At 38.7% G+C, this 17,170-nt stretch overlaps 1 protein-coding gene across 1 annotated transcript; it reads left to right on the forward strand.

Annotated features, from left to right (window-relative positions):
• The first annotated feature begins 3,322 nt into the window (after positions 1-3,322).
• On the forward strand, positions 3,323-11,841 carry LOC141587427 (ABC transporter F family member 3). The gene is made up of 18 exons (XM_074408914.1): positions 3,323-3,881; positions 3,987-4,202; positions 4,291-4,483; positions 4,594-4,802; positions 4,945-5,103; positions 6,455-6,583; positions 6,673-6,774; positions 6,876-7,022; positions 7,907-7,969; positions 8,260-8,306; positions 8,422-8,481; positions 8,775-8,857; positions 9,502-9,596; positions 10,174-10,260; positions 10,427-10,514; positions 10,700-10,785; positions 11,279-11,341; positions 11,464-11,841. Exons 1-18 carry the CDS (start codon positions 3,675-3,677, stop codon positions 11,584-11,586), a joined length of 2,157 nt encoding a protein of 718 aa, XP_074265015.1. The 5' UTR covers positions 3,323-3,674; the 3' UTR covers positions 11,587-11,841.
• The last annotated feature ends 5,329 nt before the right edge of the window (positions 11,842-17,170 follow it).

A 17,170-nucleotide genomic window follows, 5' to 3' on the forward strand; every position in this document is an offset into this window, starting at 1 on the left:
TATTGATATTGAGATTTTTATATGGAAATTCGGTTTCAATAAAGATGACATCACTAGGCTCAAAAAAATGATCCGGTCTCCAAATCGAAAAGACGCCACCTCTTCTTCCCAAACGGGTAACCAATAAATATGCACTTGCGGCTTCGAGAGGTGAACTTATCGCGTGAGCGATTTAATGTACGAGCATATGCGAGGCAACCAAAGATTCGAATATTTTCGAAAGAGGGTGGTTTATTAAAAATCATTTCGTAGGGTGTCTTGCCATTTAGAAGTGGTGTCGGGGTACGATTTATTAAGTAAACCGCACTTAAGACACATTCTCCCAAAAAATATAAAGGTAAACTAGCTTGAAAAAGGAGGGCTCGTGCGACATTTAAAACGTGTCTATGTTTACGTTCCACCCGACCATTTTGTTTGGGGGTGTCGACGTTGGATGTTTGAAACAAAATTCCATTTTCGTGAAAAAAAGGTATAAGTGGTCGAAATTCTGTGCCATTGTCGGTCCGTAAAATTTTTATTTTCTTTTCAAATTGACGCTCTATCATAGCGAAAAAATTTAATGATTTTTTTGTATCACTTTTGTGGTGTAAAAGATAGACCCATGTAGAGCATGAAAAATCGTCTACAATGGTTGAAAAAATATTGAGACCCGCATGAGACATTTTTGGAGTATGGCCCCCTTAAATCACAATGTATAAGATCAAATAAAGAAGTGGCATGACTAGTACTTGAAGTAAACTGTTCGCGAGTTTGTTTCGCGCGTAAACAAATATCACATGTTTTGCTATGAAAAGCATCCAAAGTTCTAGAAAGTTTATTAAAAAAGGTAAAAAAACTGGAAATATTGGAAGAGGGGTGCCCCAACCTACGGTGCCATAGCTCAGTTGGATTAGGAGAACCGGTCAAACACGCATGTGCTTTCTCGTTGCGGACACTTTTGAGGTAGTAAAGGCCCGCGTATTTCTCACTTGCCCCAATCACCGTCTTCGAGATACGGTCCTGAATTAAATATAACTTATGAGAAAATTGAATGGTTAAAGTAATACCGATTAGAAGACTTTAAAGAGAGATTAAATTGCAATTCAAGTTAGCAGCATAAAGAATATTATGTAAAATTAGATGAGAGGATAATTTCACATCACCACTTTGAGTAGCGATCGTGAGATCACCATTTGGAAGACCAACCGATATGGGAGTAATTGGTCTTAAATTCGAAAAATGCGAGAGACACCCCGACATATGGTGGGATGCTCCGGTGTCAATTATCCAAGTAAAAGGAGAAAAATTATCATTGGGACGATCAGCGGAATGCTCGAATTTACGAGCCTGTAACAGATTACCCAATTCCTCCAACTCGTTCGGTGTTAAAGAATTAAGGTCGATTTTCTCGAACTGAGATAAGGGCGGCTGTGAGGATGATGCACCTGTGTTGGCAGACGCCATATGGGCTTTGACAGACGGACCAGAAGGCTTGGGTTTGGGACGGTCAGCCCCTGTTTTGCCTCTCGAATCCGAGACAAAAACTGCATTACTTAAATCAGTAGCATTGGGGTCGATGTATATACGATTACGGGGACGATCTCCCCACCATTCGGGAAAATTGCCCGTGACTTGATAGCAAAACTTAAGACTGTGACCGGGTTTTTGACAAGCGATGCAATAATATTTAGATGGTTCAGACGGGTTGCGACGGTCGGTCTTATTGTCAGTACGCTCTCCCCCTGACTGCCATGACCCATGGTTGAGGCGAACAGCGAAAGGCATGGCAGTAGGGGTGGACTTGGGGATGGGATTTGATATATTACGGACTCCCTCATCTTGCAAAAGGCGATTGTAAATAAGATCGAGAGACGGAAGAGGAGTAATACCGATAATTTGCGAACGAGTATTAGCAAAGCGGTCATCAAGACCTATTAAAAAATTACGTACTCTTGTCTTTTCGCGCCTGGCAGTGATGATAGACAACTAGTCACAAGCACATGGATTACACGAGCGACGGTAGGGCATCGAGTTCTGAAATAGCGTTCCAAATTGTTGTCATTCGGCCATAGTATGCGATGAGAGACTCCGTGGGTCCTTGACGACGTGCCAATAAGTCAGCCTGCAATTGATAAATTCGAGCCTCGTTAATTTGACAAAAACGAGTTTTTATATCTGTCCATACTTGTTTCGCCTCGGGACGAAGCGAGATTTGAGAGCGTAAAGTGGGATCGATGGTGTTGAAAATCCACATGGTGACCAAAGCATTGGTCGATTGCCACGTGTCGAAATTGGCAGCAGTGGCGGATGGTTTGACGATTGAACCGTCAATGTATCCGAGTTTGCCCTTAGCCATAAGAGCGAGGTGAAAGGATCGAGACCATTCATCGTAGTTATTTCCATTAAAGACAACCGGGGTGATGCTATGACCCGGATTTTCAACATGTATATATGAGTGTGATGAAGGTTTAGAGGTGTCCACAATTTTAGTGTTCGTCATGGTGAAGAAATTTCGAAAAAATGAAGAAGACGGCAAGATTTTAGACGTAGGAAAAACCCTAGCTGAATGATACCAGATTAGAAGATTGTATATAGATGCAAGTATAAGATGATGTATTATTCTGAGTTGTTTGTTACAAGAGTTTCCTAGGCATATATATACATTTGACGGAATATCGTATTTACGGAAACGAATAATTTAAATATATTATTTACCAAAACAGGGGAGGGGAGATATATTGTTGGCGAGATAACAGGAAGGAGCCAACGACTCGTTGGTAGAGGTGCAACGACTCTTAGGAGTCCAGTAATAATCCTTAATCCTAGGCATTTCCTTTGATTTATTACTAGTTACTGACTTAGTTTGATTAATCTTTTGCCTATCTTAATTAATTTGCTTTGTTTTATTTACTTTTTAGTTTAGGTCAAACTAAACCCAAAACAAACTAAAAATGTGACCTAACTTTGATTTGAGACCTGCTTTAGGCGACTTATAGGCACCCCCGTCTCTGAGGATCGTCACCTATTACCGCTAGGCGCTAGACACTAGTTTGGTTGTTAGGTCTTATAGATATTTTCTTGATCTTGCGATACGACTTAGCCTTGTCAATCTTGGTGTTGTTGTTGAGGATGGTATTGTATGCTTGTCTTTGATTTATGCTTATGTATAATAACACTAATTATTCTACAGTGTAACGCAACGCTGACTATCTTATAATGCCCGCTATTTTGGCCAAACATCCTAAAATATCCTAAAATTTATTCTCAACTTCATGTGTTATGTCAACCTCAAAAATTGACTTTTCAATATAATCTAAAATCGTGTTCCTAACACGAAAGATGCACTATAGCTTTTGTAAATCAATGTATGTTCGAGTAATAATGATGATGGTGCATTCGCAAAATTATGTCTATTATTTTCTATGATTAAGATCCTTGGATAAAAAAATCCCTCCAAATTAAAATAATTGTTGTAATAATAATAATTAGTAAAAAGCCTTTGTATAAATAGAAATATGAGAGCGGTTTTAAATTTTAATGCTGAGAAGGTTTGAACCAGGACATGACATTTTGACATATAGTTCATCACACCTATTATTTGGTGGCGAACGAAAGAAAAGGGATAGATTATTAAATCCAAAATATAAAACCCTAAATTGATAGGAATAGTGTGAATTTGGGAAAAGAGAAAGAAAATGAGTGTTGAAGTGGCGAGCAGGGTGGTACACGAGGTGTTAGGTCCTGGAATTGAAGAGGTCGACCAACCTATTGTTGATTACATCGTGAATGTTCTCGCCGACGAGGACTTCGATTTCGGCGTCGAAGGCGATGGCGTTTTTGATGCACTCGGTGAACTCCTCCTCGACGTTGGCTGCGTTTCCGATTTCTCCCATTGTCGCTCTGTATGTTTTCATTGCAATTGCATTTTGTTCGTTTAGCTTAGAAGCTTAGAAATGTTGTTGAATACCTAAATCCTGCATGTTTACATATTATTTGGAATCTGGTAGGTGTGTGGCAAACTATGTGATAAGTTTGGGAAACATGGATTAGTTAAGCCTAAACCAAGTGTGAGAAGTCTAGCTGCACCCGTTAGGATGTTTGATGGGATGGATGAAGAGGAGGCTCCCAAGAAGAAGGTTGAGGAGATTGATGGTCCGCTTCTCACTGAGCGTGACAAAATGAAGATTGAAAGGAAGAAAAGGAAAGACGAGCGCCAAAGGGAGGTACAATACAATATACAATACAATACAATCAATCACCACCTGTCTGTTTGACTGTTTGTTGACATTCATAATACAATTGCAAATGCAGGCTCAATACCTACAGCATGTCGCAGAAATGGAAGCTGTCAGAGCAGGAATGCCTAAAGTGTGTGTTAACCATGGACAAGATGTTGGCGGACCAAATATCAAAGATTTCCACTTGGATAACTTCAATATTTCTGTTGGAGGAAGGGATCTTATTGTCGATGGTGCTGTCACTCTTTCTTTTGGAAGGCATTATGGTATTTTTTCTTTCCTGTCTTATATGTTCAACCCCATCATCATATTATTATTGTAATGTCTTCCTATTCACTCATTTGACGATGTGTGTTGGTTGATTCACCACTTGCAGGGCTCATTGGAAGAAATGGTACCGGTAAAACAACCTTCCTCAGGCACCTCGCTTTACATGCAATTGATGGTATTCCCAAAAATTGCCAGATACTGCACGTGGAGCAAGAAGTAGTGGGGGACAATACAACTGCCTTGCAGTGTGTGCTCAATTCTGATATAGAACGAAACCAGCTTTTGGAGGAAGAAACACGTCTATTAGAACAGCAGGTTTGGCCATTACCTTTTAAAATTCCATTGCAATTGCATGGAACTAGCAGCTTCTTCAAAACCGACTTGTGTTTTTTTTTTTCCCTTTCACTCTTTTATCTATTTAGCTTTTCAGCTACCTCTCTGACTATGTTGTTAATAGAGAAATTATGAGCTTGAGGAAGCTAATGGCAAAAGTAACACAGAGCTGAATGGGAATCTTTCCAAAGATGCCATCACAGAAAGACTACAAGAGATATACAAAAGACTAGAATTAATCGATGCTGATTCTGCAGAGGCGCGAGCAGCTTCTATCCTTGCGGTGAGTGTGGAGTTGTGATATTGTCTCATCATACTGCTTTCCTGATTTGGCAACTTCCAGATAGTTTGTCAGACCTTTTTATTTGTTCTCTCTATTTAGTGATGAAAACTAGTTTATGTGATTTTGTCGCAGTGTCTCATTGACCTGCCTTTGTCAGCTTTTAGCGAGCTCTTTGGACAAAGGTGGCTTCTTGAGCTATAATTATAGGAGTTTTTTTCTTCTCTAGATCGCGTGTTTTGTAAACCGGATGACGCACCAATTAGGATTATAGAAGCATAGAGGAATACTGACAGAGGAATACCTAGAGGTCTTGGATAAGGGTGTTTGGGAGCTTAGTTTTAAAAAAAAAAACGCTCCTCAGGCGTGCTTGCACCCAAGGCTTAGTGAGGCACTACCAAAACGCCTGGGTGCGCCTTATAGAACCACTATGCAATTTTAATATTTTTTCCCTTCTCAATACTTTTCTTATGCTCTTCTCCTTGTCACATGATCACCAATGTTTATTTCCTTACATGTTGACCCTCCTTAAAGTCCATAAAAGGGAAATGTAACACAAACAATTTTCTAATTAATACGAATTAATTTTGTAAAAACTGTGCTTTGTAGCCTAAGACCCTTGTTGCCTCAGTGCACCTTGCGCCTTCTAAACTAAGTTTGAGGGTGAAATGGGTCTACTTGGGGTTCAAGAGAATATAATTCGATAGGATTTAAGTTGGTTTGGTTCTCACATTTTTTGATTAATTTTGCTCTCTGCCTACTCTTATCTTACTCGGATCCTTCGCAGTTTTTTTATACTCTTTTGTTTCACTTAATTACTTAGGTTTTGAACTACCATTTTTCCTTATTGATCCATTTGTTGCTCGTTTCAGATTTCATGACGGTAGTGTTTTTTTTTTTCCTGCCTGTCTCTCTCGCTCCATCGCTCCATCATTACTACTTTCTAATACCAATTATGTATGATACCTTGTGCTAGCTGATTTCAAGTTATTTTTAACTACGGTTCTAAGTCCGCCTGAACTGTCAGACCCTACACATTGTTGAGTTTTGGATACGAGTTTTTTTGGGTGAAAAATTTCATATTTTCGGTCTCAGCGAAACGTTCTGTCATAATGTCGAAGTGTCGGGCATCCAATATGCTACCAAAGTGAAGCGTCGAAGGGACATTATATTTATAGGGATATGGCTTCATTGTTGACTGTTGTACTGAGACAATCACTGATCTAGATATGATTGTATTGGTTCTGAAGTTGATTATACTAATTCACTGTATGTGTCACTGATTTGTCTTTCTGCAGTCTATACGTCTCAGTTTTTTGGATCTAGTTATGTTATTGACGATTAATACTTCCAGGGTCTTAGTTTCTCACCAGAGATGCAACTCAAGCCGACAAAAACCTTTTCTGGAGGATGGCGAATGCGCATAGCTCTTGCACGTGCTCTTTTTATAGAGCCCGATTTATTACTTCTTGATGAGCCAACAGTAAGCATTGGAAAATATATGTTCAGCTTCAGTGTTGCATATTCTTTTTTATGACGTGGATGTGATGCCTGCTCTGTTTTAATTGTCAGAATCATCTTGATCTGCATGCTGTGCTGTGGTTGGAATCCTACCTTGTGAAGTGGCCAAAAACGTTCATAGTTGTATCTCATGCTCGAGAGTTTTTGAACTTGGTAAGCTTTTCTGTGAGGGGGAACTTTCTGTAGAAGAATTTTACTTGTCCTTGTGAAAATTTTCTTGTAGAAGTACTGACAATTGTCACATGCACTTCCAGGTTGTTACTGATATCATACATTTACAAGGGCAGAAGCTGACATCGTATAAAGGGGATTATGACACATTTGAGAGGACACGCGAAGAACAACTAAAGAATCAACAAAAAGCCTTTGAGTCGAATGAAAGATCCAGGGCTCATATGCAGGTTTGTGTCATCAACTAGTTATATCTATGAGTCCAATCTGTTTGTTCGACTTTCCTGAACCATGTTTGGCTGCATACCTGTCTATCTACCGTTACACATGCCTTAGTTTAAAAAAAGCGTGCCATGAGTGCGCCTAAGACGCGCCTTGGATGAGGCACTAGCCAAAACGCCTCGTGCGTTTTAGGTGCGCCTTTTAGACAAGAGAGGGTCTCATGTAAAACCCTGTTACATGTAAAACCAATAAATAACTTACAGCAAGTAGCTATTATAGAGATATATTTAATACAATCTGTGTTACCTCGACTCTCCGACACGGGTGTCGTGTCTGACACGTGTCGAGTGTCGGATACGGCTATTTTGTGCAAATTTTCAATTTTTTGGCCTAAAATGAAGTGTCGAAGTGTCGTGTTGGTATCGGACAAGTAGGTGTCGAATACGTGATACAGCAGCTAAGTGAAGTGTCGGAGTAACGTAGAATACAATTAATTTGTGGTTTTACACTAATGCTTGTGTAAAACCGCCTTATACAAGAATTATCCTTTAGACATGGCTCACCTAACAAGGCTAACTAGTACGTACTATCCATATCTTTTAGACAAGGCTCACCATTTCTTTTCTTCGTTATTCCTAACTTTACTCCTTGACATGTTAGCCAACTTGAAAACTCCTAAAAAGGCTATTGTGGCCAAACATTTATTTGGAAATTACAAATTTGTTATCAAAAATAGGGCGCCTCGCATCAAAAGGCGCGCGCCTTTGCCTCGCGCTTCCCTTTTTATGAACATATGTCGATGCCATCTGTTTCCATCATGTATTTCATAGTTTTTGCTTTTGCCTAATTGGAATTGTGCTACACTTAATCCACTTCATCTTTTTTGTTGCAGAATTTCATTGACAAATTTCGCTACAATGCCAAGCGTGCCTCACTTGTTCAATCTAGGATCAAGGTGCTTGTTACTTTCTTGTCACTTCTCTGAACGCATTTTCAGTGTCTTTGTCAATTGTCATTGTCTTTGTCAATTGTCATTTTCTTGACGGACTTATATATAGTTGCGATTTTACATTTATCTAATGGAGAGTATATTTTTGAATGTGATTGCAAATATATTAATAAAGAATTACTTCGAAAAAATCCCCCGTATAACTAAATGTTCGCTCATAGTATATAGTTCATGCAAGTATGTGACTGATACGAATTCTCTCACTTTCTGATGTTCATGTTGCTTTATTGTTTCAGGCATTGGACCGCATGGGCTTCGTAGACGCTGTAGTTAATGATCCCGAGTATGCACCAACCTTTGCATATAATTTTTTCCTTCTCCAGTACTACTTGCCTCTTCATGTGACATCACTTTTATATATTATTAAGTTAACGTCACTGTTTTGTAACTTGTTGCAGTTATAAATTTGAATTTCCAACCCCTGACGACCGACCAGGCCCGCCAATTATAAGCTTCAGGTCTGGTGTGCTATCATTATTTTTTGTTTTTTTGCTTCTTTTGGTTGCTTAGTTCAGCTATAGCTTTAAGAGTGTCTAATAAATGGGCCTATTTTTCTTCTGAAATTGTTACAACTTACAACTATACTCTCCAAAACATTTTTTCCGTGTTTGTTTGGTGCTTGGAGTTGCAGACACTGTGTTTGGTCATTTGCCTATTTTATGACGCTCACTAATTGACAGTACTTTACAAACTAAAATTGTGCTTACAGATAATTTGTAAAATTGATGACAAATTAGAATTTAATTTTCAGTGATGCATCCTTTGGCTATCCTGGTGGTCCGTTATTGTTCAAGAACCTAAACTTTGGAATTGATCTTGATAGCCGTATTGCCAGTAAGTTATCTATGTTAAAGAATCCTTTTGTCTGATTCAGGGTGCTAATCAATACCTCATTGATGTGTTATAATTCCTTCAATTTTAATTCCGGTTTGTTCAAAATATATGTTTGCTCTTAACGCTTATGTTGTACTTCTAAAGTCACTTATGTTTAAAGGATATATTTTGTTTGTAAAAAGCGTTTAAAAGTTGTCTCTGGGTTTGTAAGAGGGGACTGCAAACATCTGCCTCGTTACTAAGCTAGGCAAGGGCCTTTGAGGTGCTGGGGTAATGTTGTTACTGTAGTACATTTAAAAAGTTTATCTGGTTGTAATTAGCACCTGCTGTGTACACAGAAAATTTCGAATAATGAATATTCTGATATTTTTCCTATGTAGTAAGAATCATAGGCTAAATCAAGATGATAATTCTATCGATTAGGAGAGTCACTCAAAAACAGTATCGAGGTGATTGCATGTGATTTTAAGGGAAAGGGTCGATTACATCTGCCATCCAAAACCCTGCTTGGTGCAGGCGCCTCTTTAGGCAATTATGTCTTCTATTACCAGACTTGAATATTCCCACGCTTTGTGTTGAACTATTGACACTGCCACTTTGGTAGTAAATTTGTTGAACTATCTTGACAATTTTATCTTCTCCAGTGGTTGGTCCCAATGGTATTGGAAAATCTACAATACTAAATTTGATTGCCGGGGAGTTGCAACCAAGCTCAGGAACTGTTTTCCGCTCAGCAAAGGTATATTAGATATAAAATCCCCCTACCCCCGGAAAGAAACAAACCTGATTTATACCTGTCTTTCAAGGTCATTTATAATGTGACTTTGACAAAGGTGCTTGTAGTTTATGTCTATTAAAAGACCTGACATATCTGAAGACGATTTTCAAATTTTCTTAAAACAGTTTCAGTCTGAGAGAATTTTATATGGCCTTTTCTGGCCAATTAGTGCTTACGTTGCAGGTTGTTTCTTTCTCTATATATTCATGCTTCTTCCATCGTCAGGATTGATTTAAGCTGGCTTCAAAATCTTAACTCACTGTGTTTGAAATGTGACAAGTTATAGTGGACTACTGCTTCCCTGATATGATTTGGTTGCTACTTCTTCTGATTGAACCTGCTGCTTTTTTGTGCATCATGGGAGTAGAGCTTAATGTTAGATTTTATTCCATGTTGGTTACTGATGTATGCTAATGAATGATGATCAATTATAGATCATCATACATGACCCAATGCATATTATGTTTGTAGATCTCTTGGAGTGTTTGCTGTCTCGTCGCTGGTTAAGCTTGATTGAATTACTGTTCTATATTTGCAGGTCCGTATTGCTGTATTCAGTCAACATCATGTTGATGGACTTGACTTATCCTCAAATCCTCTTCTCTATCTGATGCGCTGCTTCCCGGTGAGTTCTTAGAACACTAGTTGGTGTAGGTTAACTTTATGGTATTAGTGTGAGTTGGGGTTGGGGGAGGGTGGTCAACATCGTTTTCAGTATCTTTCTGCAGGTTCTTCAGAAATGCTACTAGAAACATCTAATCTAAAGAAATTTGTCAATTTTACATTTTTAGGGTGTACCTGAACAGAAGTTGCGTGGGCATTTAGGTTCATTTGGTATTACTGGTAATCTGGCACTCCAGCCAATGTACACCTTGTCTGGTATGTTCCTTCTAAGCACATGTCATCTAGCTTAACTTTCTTTTACGTTCCTGAAGGTTATTCTTTAGTGCTCAAGATCTGAAAAAATCTTTTATCTTCCTCCCATCCCACTAAGCACCTTGTCTGATTCTAGTTGTTGAGTTTCTCCATGGTTTTGCTGTATGCTGAATAATCTTATGTCACAGGTGGTCAGAAAAGTAGAGTGGCATTTGCAAAGATTACTTTTAAGAAGCCACACCTGTTGTTGCTTGATGAACCATCAAATCATCTTGTAAGTATATCTTTGTTGACTTTGTGGCTCTAATTTAGATCTGAATCATAGATGGGCTGGAGATTAATCAGATATTTTGTAATTGAAACAAACTGAGTTTTGTAATTCAATCAAACTGTCTGACCTTCTCTTGAATGGAACTGCTTTTTGACAAATTGGCCGTTGAATTAGTGTGATCTGTTGTAAAAGATCGCCTTGACATCTATATTGAATTAAATTGTGTATCATGATGTGTCTCTTGTTGAATGTATTCAATCTAGAATCAGAATTGTCTTAACTTCACTAACGACAGAAGTAAATAAACTTTGATAGCCTTTTGTACATGCCGTGTTATAAAGGCCCTCTGTGGAAGATCTATTTTTTTTTTCAGTCCCTTTGAGAGTGCATCACTGGATGAACTGATTGATGGGAAAAAATAATTTACAAAACTGTTGCCACTTTTTGGGCACCGAGTATTTGTTGCTGGGACTGATGGTACTTGTTCGAACTGCAGGATCTGGATGCTGTGGAGGCACTCATTCAGGGTCTTGTTATGTTCCAAGGGGGCATATTAATGGTATTTATATACCTTCATTTATTTCGTCTAATTATATTCCTATGATACTATCATCTCTTTTCTGGAGGAATAGTACACCACGGCAGTGTTTAATGTAGCAGATGTCGTTTTCGTATGTTCAGGTTAGTCACGATGAGCACCTTATATCAAACAGTGTAGATGAGCTGTGGGTAGTTAAGCAAGGGACAGCGACGCCATTCCAAGGCACATTCCAGGATTACAAGAAGATACTGCGGTCATCTTGAAGATTTACCGTGGCTGTTTTAAAGATACTAGTCCTTGGCTGACTTATATACTCCCTTTTTATTCGTAGAGAGTACGTTGTCACTGTGAAACATTGAGCTGTATACCCAAGGATTTTTATTGTGCAGACAGCAGAGTTCATGTTTACGACGATTATACTGTAAGGGAAAACACATTTTCAAGATTGCTTGACAACGATAATCATTTTCGATAATCAGTTACTTTAATGCAATATAATGAGTTAGTATGAAGCACAATGGATAGGTTTTGCCACGTGGCGAAGCAATGCAAAGTAGCTGGTCAAAAACCAGTCCTTTTTGAGTGAAAGATAAATTAGTCGTACATGATTGGTATGCGCTTGTACAGTTGTACTGCACAGTCAATCCTAGTAAATTGGCTATTTATGGCGACCTGTATATTGTCACGGGGCTACAATAAAACAAATGATTCCGTACATGCTAACATTGAATTGACCCGAGGAATGGTTTGAACTCAAGTTATGAGTACCAATCTATCAAGCAGGACTTTATATGCTAAGCTAGTTGACATCTCCACAAAAGACGATGTTGATGGAGTATCTTATTTATAACTAGGCTGGTTTATTCTCCGTCTTGTTCCTTCCAACATACAAGCATGGCAATACATCTTCTGATTATGTATAGCTTTGATTTTGATTGTTTCAACCCCAAACTCTTTGGGACTTTAACCAAGCCTTTTCTTTTTCTTTGATCTCCGCCTTCCATCGATGATCCCACTTTTACCTTGTTCACCAATTTGCCACTTGTATATTGTGGCCGTGGCAGTACTGAATCTTGAAGGTAGTAATGTACTTTGATTACCTAGATACACGTGTGAAAAAAGTTGTTTGTAGCCGAGGTTGCTATGTTTGGATGCTCATTTGATCAGCCTGACGTATACAAAAGAGGTATGAATGTAAAGATATAGAAGCAAAGTTATAGGAAAGGGATAATATGTTAAAGTAAAGAGGTATCTAATTGGGTAGGAAGTAGGAAGTAGGAAGTAGGAAGCTAGTGAAGGAAGACAAAATTGGTATTACTCGTAGAGTTGCTTTCAATGGGTATTAATAGAGTGAGTTCAAAGTGTAAAAGACTAATAATAATCATTCAAGTGGTGTTGTGTTACAAACTGTGCATGTTGTTTGTTTGTTTGTTTGTTTAAATTGAACACACCGACCCTTTACAGATATGAAGGGATAAATTGGGTGATGAATGACCACACCACATTCTCATTTTGGGTGCATACAAAGCATTATAATTCAAGAGATGACTCCAAATGTGCTTCTGTCTTTTTTGCCCTATTTGGTCATTTCATGATTCTCTGCAATCATGGATTTGATTCCACTTTTTTTTTTGTGTTGAGACTGTCCTTTAGCCATTATGATTCATTAGGCTAAAAAAAGTGGGGCAACACTTAAAACGTTGATCACAACGCCTGACTGACTGTGTTTCAACGGCTGAATGGAGCTGGAAGCCACATGAGTTTCTTCCAGGTGAAGATTTCAGAATTTCAGAGGAAGCTGTACTTATGCATTGTGATGTCTATTTGCTATGCTATACTTACCTTGACTTGCATATGCCCAACAATATAGTTGGGTAGCCATTTCAACATATATATCCATAGTCCATACCTTGTCTTGCATATCCGTCCTCTTTTTGGGCCTTTGGTCAAGTTGCGTGGATTATGTTTCAAATTTGAGATTATCCGCCTCTTTTTGGGCCTTTTGTCAAGTTGTGTGGGTCATGTTTTCAATTTGAGATTACTCGGTCTTTGGTAGGGTTTTTGTGGGCCATTTTTCGAGTCTCGGAAATGGAACATTTACCACTTATTGTACATAATTGTTCATTCCGTGGTTTTGGTGCATCATAGTCAAATTGAGGACGTAGTATTACATAATCCCACATGGAGGATAGTTGTGTCAACTGTCAAGTCATGATGGTTGAGTTGCATTTACCATATGTTTGCAATTGCTATTTGGCCATGAAGTTATTTGTACTCATCGGCCACCTTTGAACCTTTGCTAAGTTTAGACGCGGAATGTTACCTGTCGCATTGAGAAATGTTATACCAGTTTCCAATGATTTGGTAATTGGTATATTTTTGGTTTATTGATGGCTTGATTGCCTTGTTTGGTTCATATCCCATCTCATATGATATGTTAGGTCTTGATACGATTCGCTTCGGTAATAAGTAGTCATTGCTTGTTTAGTTACCGTATTTCATTGTTATTAGTTCTCTCATATGATTATATACGAGCCCTTCACATGTTTTATCATGTTGTAATATGGTAGGGAGGACACTGATACTCCCTACTGACTGTGCCATTTATGATTCATGAATGACAGGTTGTAGATCGGTGCTACTTGGGGTTTTGAGACGAGTGACTTAGCGAACGTTACCTAGCAACGATTGACCTTACACGTTGTGGCTTGAGCTTGTCCTTTTAGACTTTATTACGTACATGTATTTGTATCGAGGGATTGTGATCCCTGGATTATGTTTGTATTTTTATTAAAGCTCTTTTACTATAAAACTTTTAAACCCGTTTTAATACTTTAGTTTAATGTTTTGTTGACACCTCGTGGTTAACTTCAAATTTTTTAAAAACTACGTATTTTCCGCTGCAATGTATTTATATTTATGTATAATCTCGGGGTTATCACAATTAAGGTGGCGAATAATGCTTCGACAATATCACAGCTCTTGTTAAAAATATTTTACGTGACTATGAGGCTAATTGTGGAGGTAATGACCGATATTTTATGTGACTATGAGGCGAATAATGCCCCGGAGAGAGTATTCATTTCGTTCGAGCTAATAGGACGAAGACAGTGGCGGAGCAAGGATTCCCTATGGGGAAGAGAGGGGGGGGGGGGGTGAAGATTTGTTAAGATTATAGAGGGGAGATGAATGCATAAGAGAATTGTATTATTGAGTTGTTATTCTTATGATAAGAATACATCTATTTATACTACCGAAGTCTGAACGCTAACACTCTAAACCCTAGACGGTAGCCGCCGCCATATCTTGTAACCTAACCCTAATGGGCCTAATATCCTAATACCCTCCCGCAATCGTAAAGGCAGTACGTAGTACGAACTTTACGATTGGAGAAATACAAAGAAAAAGAACATAAAAAAAATGAAATCTTCAATCATCATCTTCTTCAATCTTCGTTAATTCTCTTCATTTCTGCAAGGTTGGTTGGTAAGATAAACGAGTATAAGACTCGCTAGAAATTTTTTTTTCAAACAAGAACGTTAATTTTTTCGGACTTGTCGAAAGTAAGTATGAGTTAATTTGCAGGAACCCTAATCGAACCTGACATATATCAATAAAACGGAAAATTATCCGTCAATTTCAAGATCTGGAGAACGTTAAGCTTTTCGAACTCCAAATAAATTTGAACCACCATCATGGTGATTTAGTTGCGTAACTCGCCAGTCAGTTTTTGGACCACCTTGAACAAAGTGAAGATTATTAATCGAGTTTCGAAATAGAGGAATCAAAGAGATCCTTTTCTTTTGTATTTTTCTTGGAGATAAGAAAGATATTTTATTTGATTCAAAAAATTGAGAAAAATAAACGTGGAAGATATAACCATAGGACAGTGGGCTAATATGCTCCCATGAACACATCAATATATGAAGAAGAGCTCGTATGATTTCAATTTTGCAATATACCCCTGTTGATCGGCTATGATAACCCTTTCTTTTTCTTTTTTCTTTTTTTTTTTTTTTTTTTTTTGCAGAAAAGTGATTAGTAATCCCGCCGGTGAGCGATGTAAATTATTAGCCCACCGGCAGGGCAGCGGAATTTTTGTTTTAGGTCTTAAGAGCGAGAGGCTCTGATACCATGTTAAGATTATAGAGGGGAGATGAATGCATAAGAGAATTGTATTATTGAGTTGTTATTCTTATGATAAGAATACATCTATTTATACTACCGAAGTCTGAACGCTAACACTCTAAACCCTAGACGGTAGCCGCCGCCATATCTTGTAACCTAACCCTAATGGGCCTAATATCCTAATAAGATTGATGCGAGGCGAACGAGTAATTTCATAATGTAAATTTGAAAAAAGTTCGAAATTTAACTAAAAATTTCGAATTTTTCCATTCTCAACGGGTGAGCGCTCCTGCCATCCTCCCCCTCTCCACCACTGGACGGAGGCTAATTGCGTTAAAAAATATTTCACGTGACTATGGGGCAGCCTCGGGACAAATGGTTAATTATGATAAGACAAGTGTGTTGCGGAGCAGGAGCATAGCATTACTTGGGATTGACGATAGTGTTAGGTAGATCGAACAGAGTTATAGCTGAAATCGTAAGGGACAATTTGGGCAAAAAGCTACAATGATGGCGAGGTAGGGGAGTCTTGATAAAGATCGTGACCCAATCAATTCCTATATACATACGCAATACAAGAAGTGTGTTTAAACTCCCGTATAATTTTTGTAATGAACTTAGATCCCTTGGATTGCTTTGAACCGATTATTCTCGTCAAAGGCGAAAAAGATTTGCGTTTTCTTGATTTCCAGAAATTCAATGAAGCTTTGTTATGAAAGCAAGTCTGGCGCCTCTTGCCGGACACAAAATGTCTGATGGTTATGGCTGGTAAATATTATCCCGACAGGTCTTTTATGCAAGCACAGGTAGGCTCGAGCCCAAGTTATTCTTGGTACGGAATTTGGGAAGCAAGGAGTATGATTTAAGGGGTGTGAGGAGGCGTATTGATGATGGTCTTAGTACTGGAGTGTGGGTACCAAATACGCAGTCGAGAGGTGACTCGGACATGGTGGTGGTTGGCCTTTTTCACGGCGGATAGATAAAATTTAATGGGACACTCACAAGGTTCGTACTCTTTTTCTTTCCTTTGAGCAAAAAAGGATAATTGTATTCGTATTTGCCCGTCTAAGCCGGAAAATTATTGGTGATGGGACCTAGAGAACCTATGGGCCACGCTCAAGCAACCCGGCCTGCGCGCCAATATAGGTCATACAAGCCCACATAACACTGCGACTTTCTCCACCTTCCATCGCTTTTGTCGCGTCATCGTTAGCTTCACACCCTCAGTCCCTCGCCATCACCACTTTACCGACGTGCATCGCCATCTCAACTCCATAACACTGCGACCTTTAGTTTGCCTTTTTCCAAATTTTCTGTAATCATAGGGTGATCTATTGACGCTTGATCCACCACTTGCGTGCCCCTTCCCTTTTCCCTCTTCGGCGACCACTAAAAAAGGAAAATGAATTAAAGAAGTACCCAACCGAGAATTGTTTTAAAAAAAAAGATTTGAACTAGTATTGTCACCAATTATTAATTCGTTATATATAGTGTGATTTAATCTCAATTATGTATATATGCTTTAGCTAAGAATTTAAAATGGGTTATTTTGGACATGGCATTGTTTCGCCGCAGTGACGTTTGGGGGGTGGTAAGAGTTGTTCGATGGTGGCGGCTGAGGTGATGAAAGTGATTTGATTGCGGCTTAGGGTGGTAGTGATGGAGGTAGTGCGACTGATGGGTTTGATTGAGTGGTACTAAGTGAAAATGGTTTGTATG

This window comes from Silene latifolia, chromosome 6, assembly GCF_048544455.1.
Source record: "Silene latifolia isolate original U9 population chromosome 6, ASM4854445v1, whole genome shotgun sequence".
NCBI classification, from domain to species: domain Eukaryota; kingdom Viridiplantae; phylum Streptophyta; class Magnoliopsida; order Caryophyllales; family Caryophyllaceae; genus Silene; species Silene latifolia.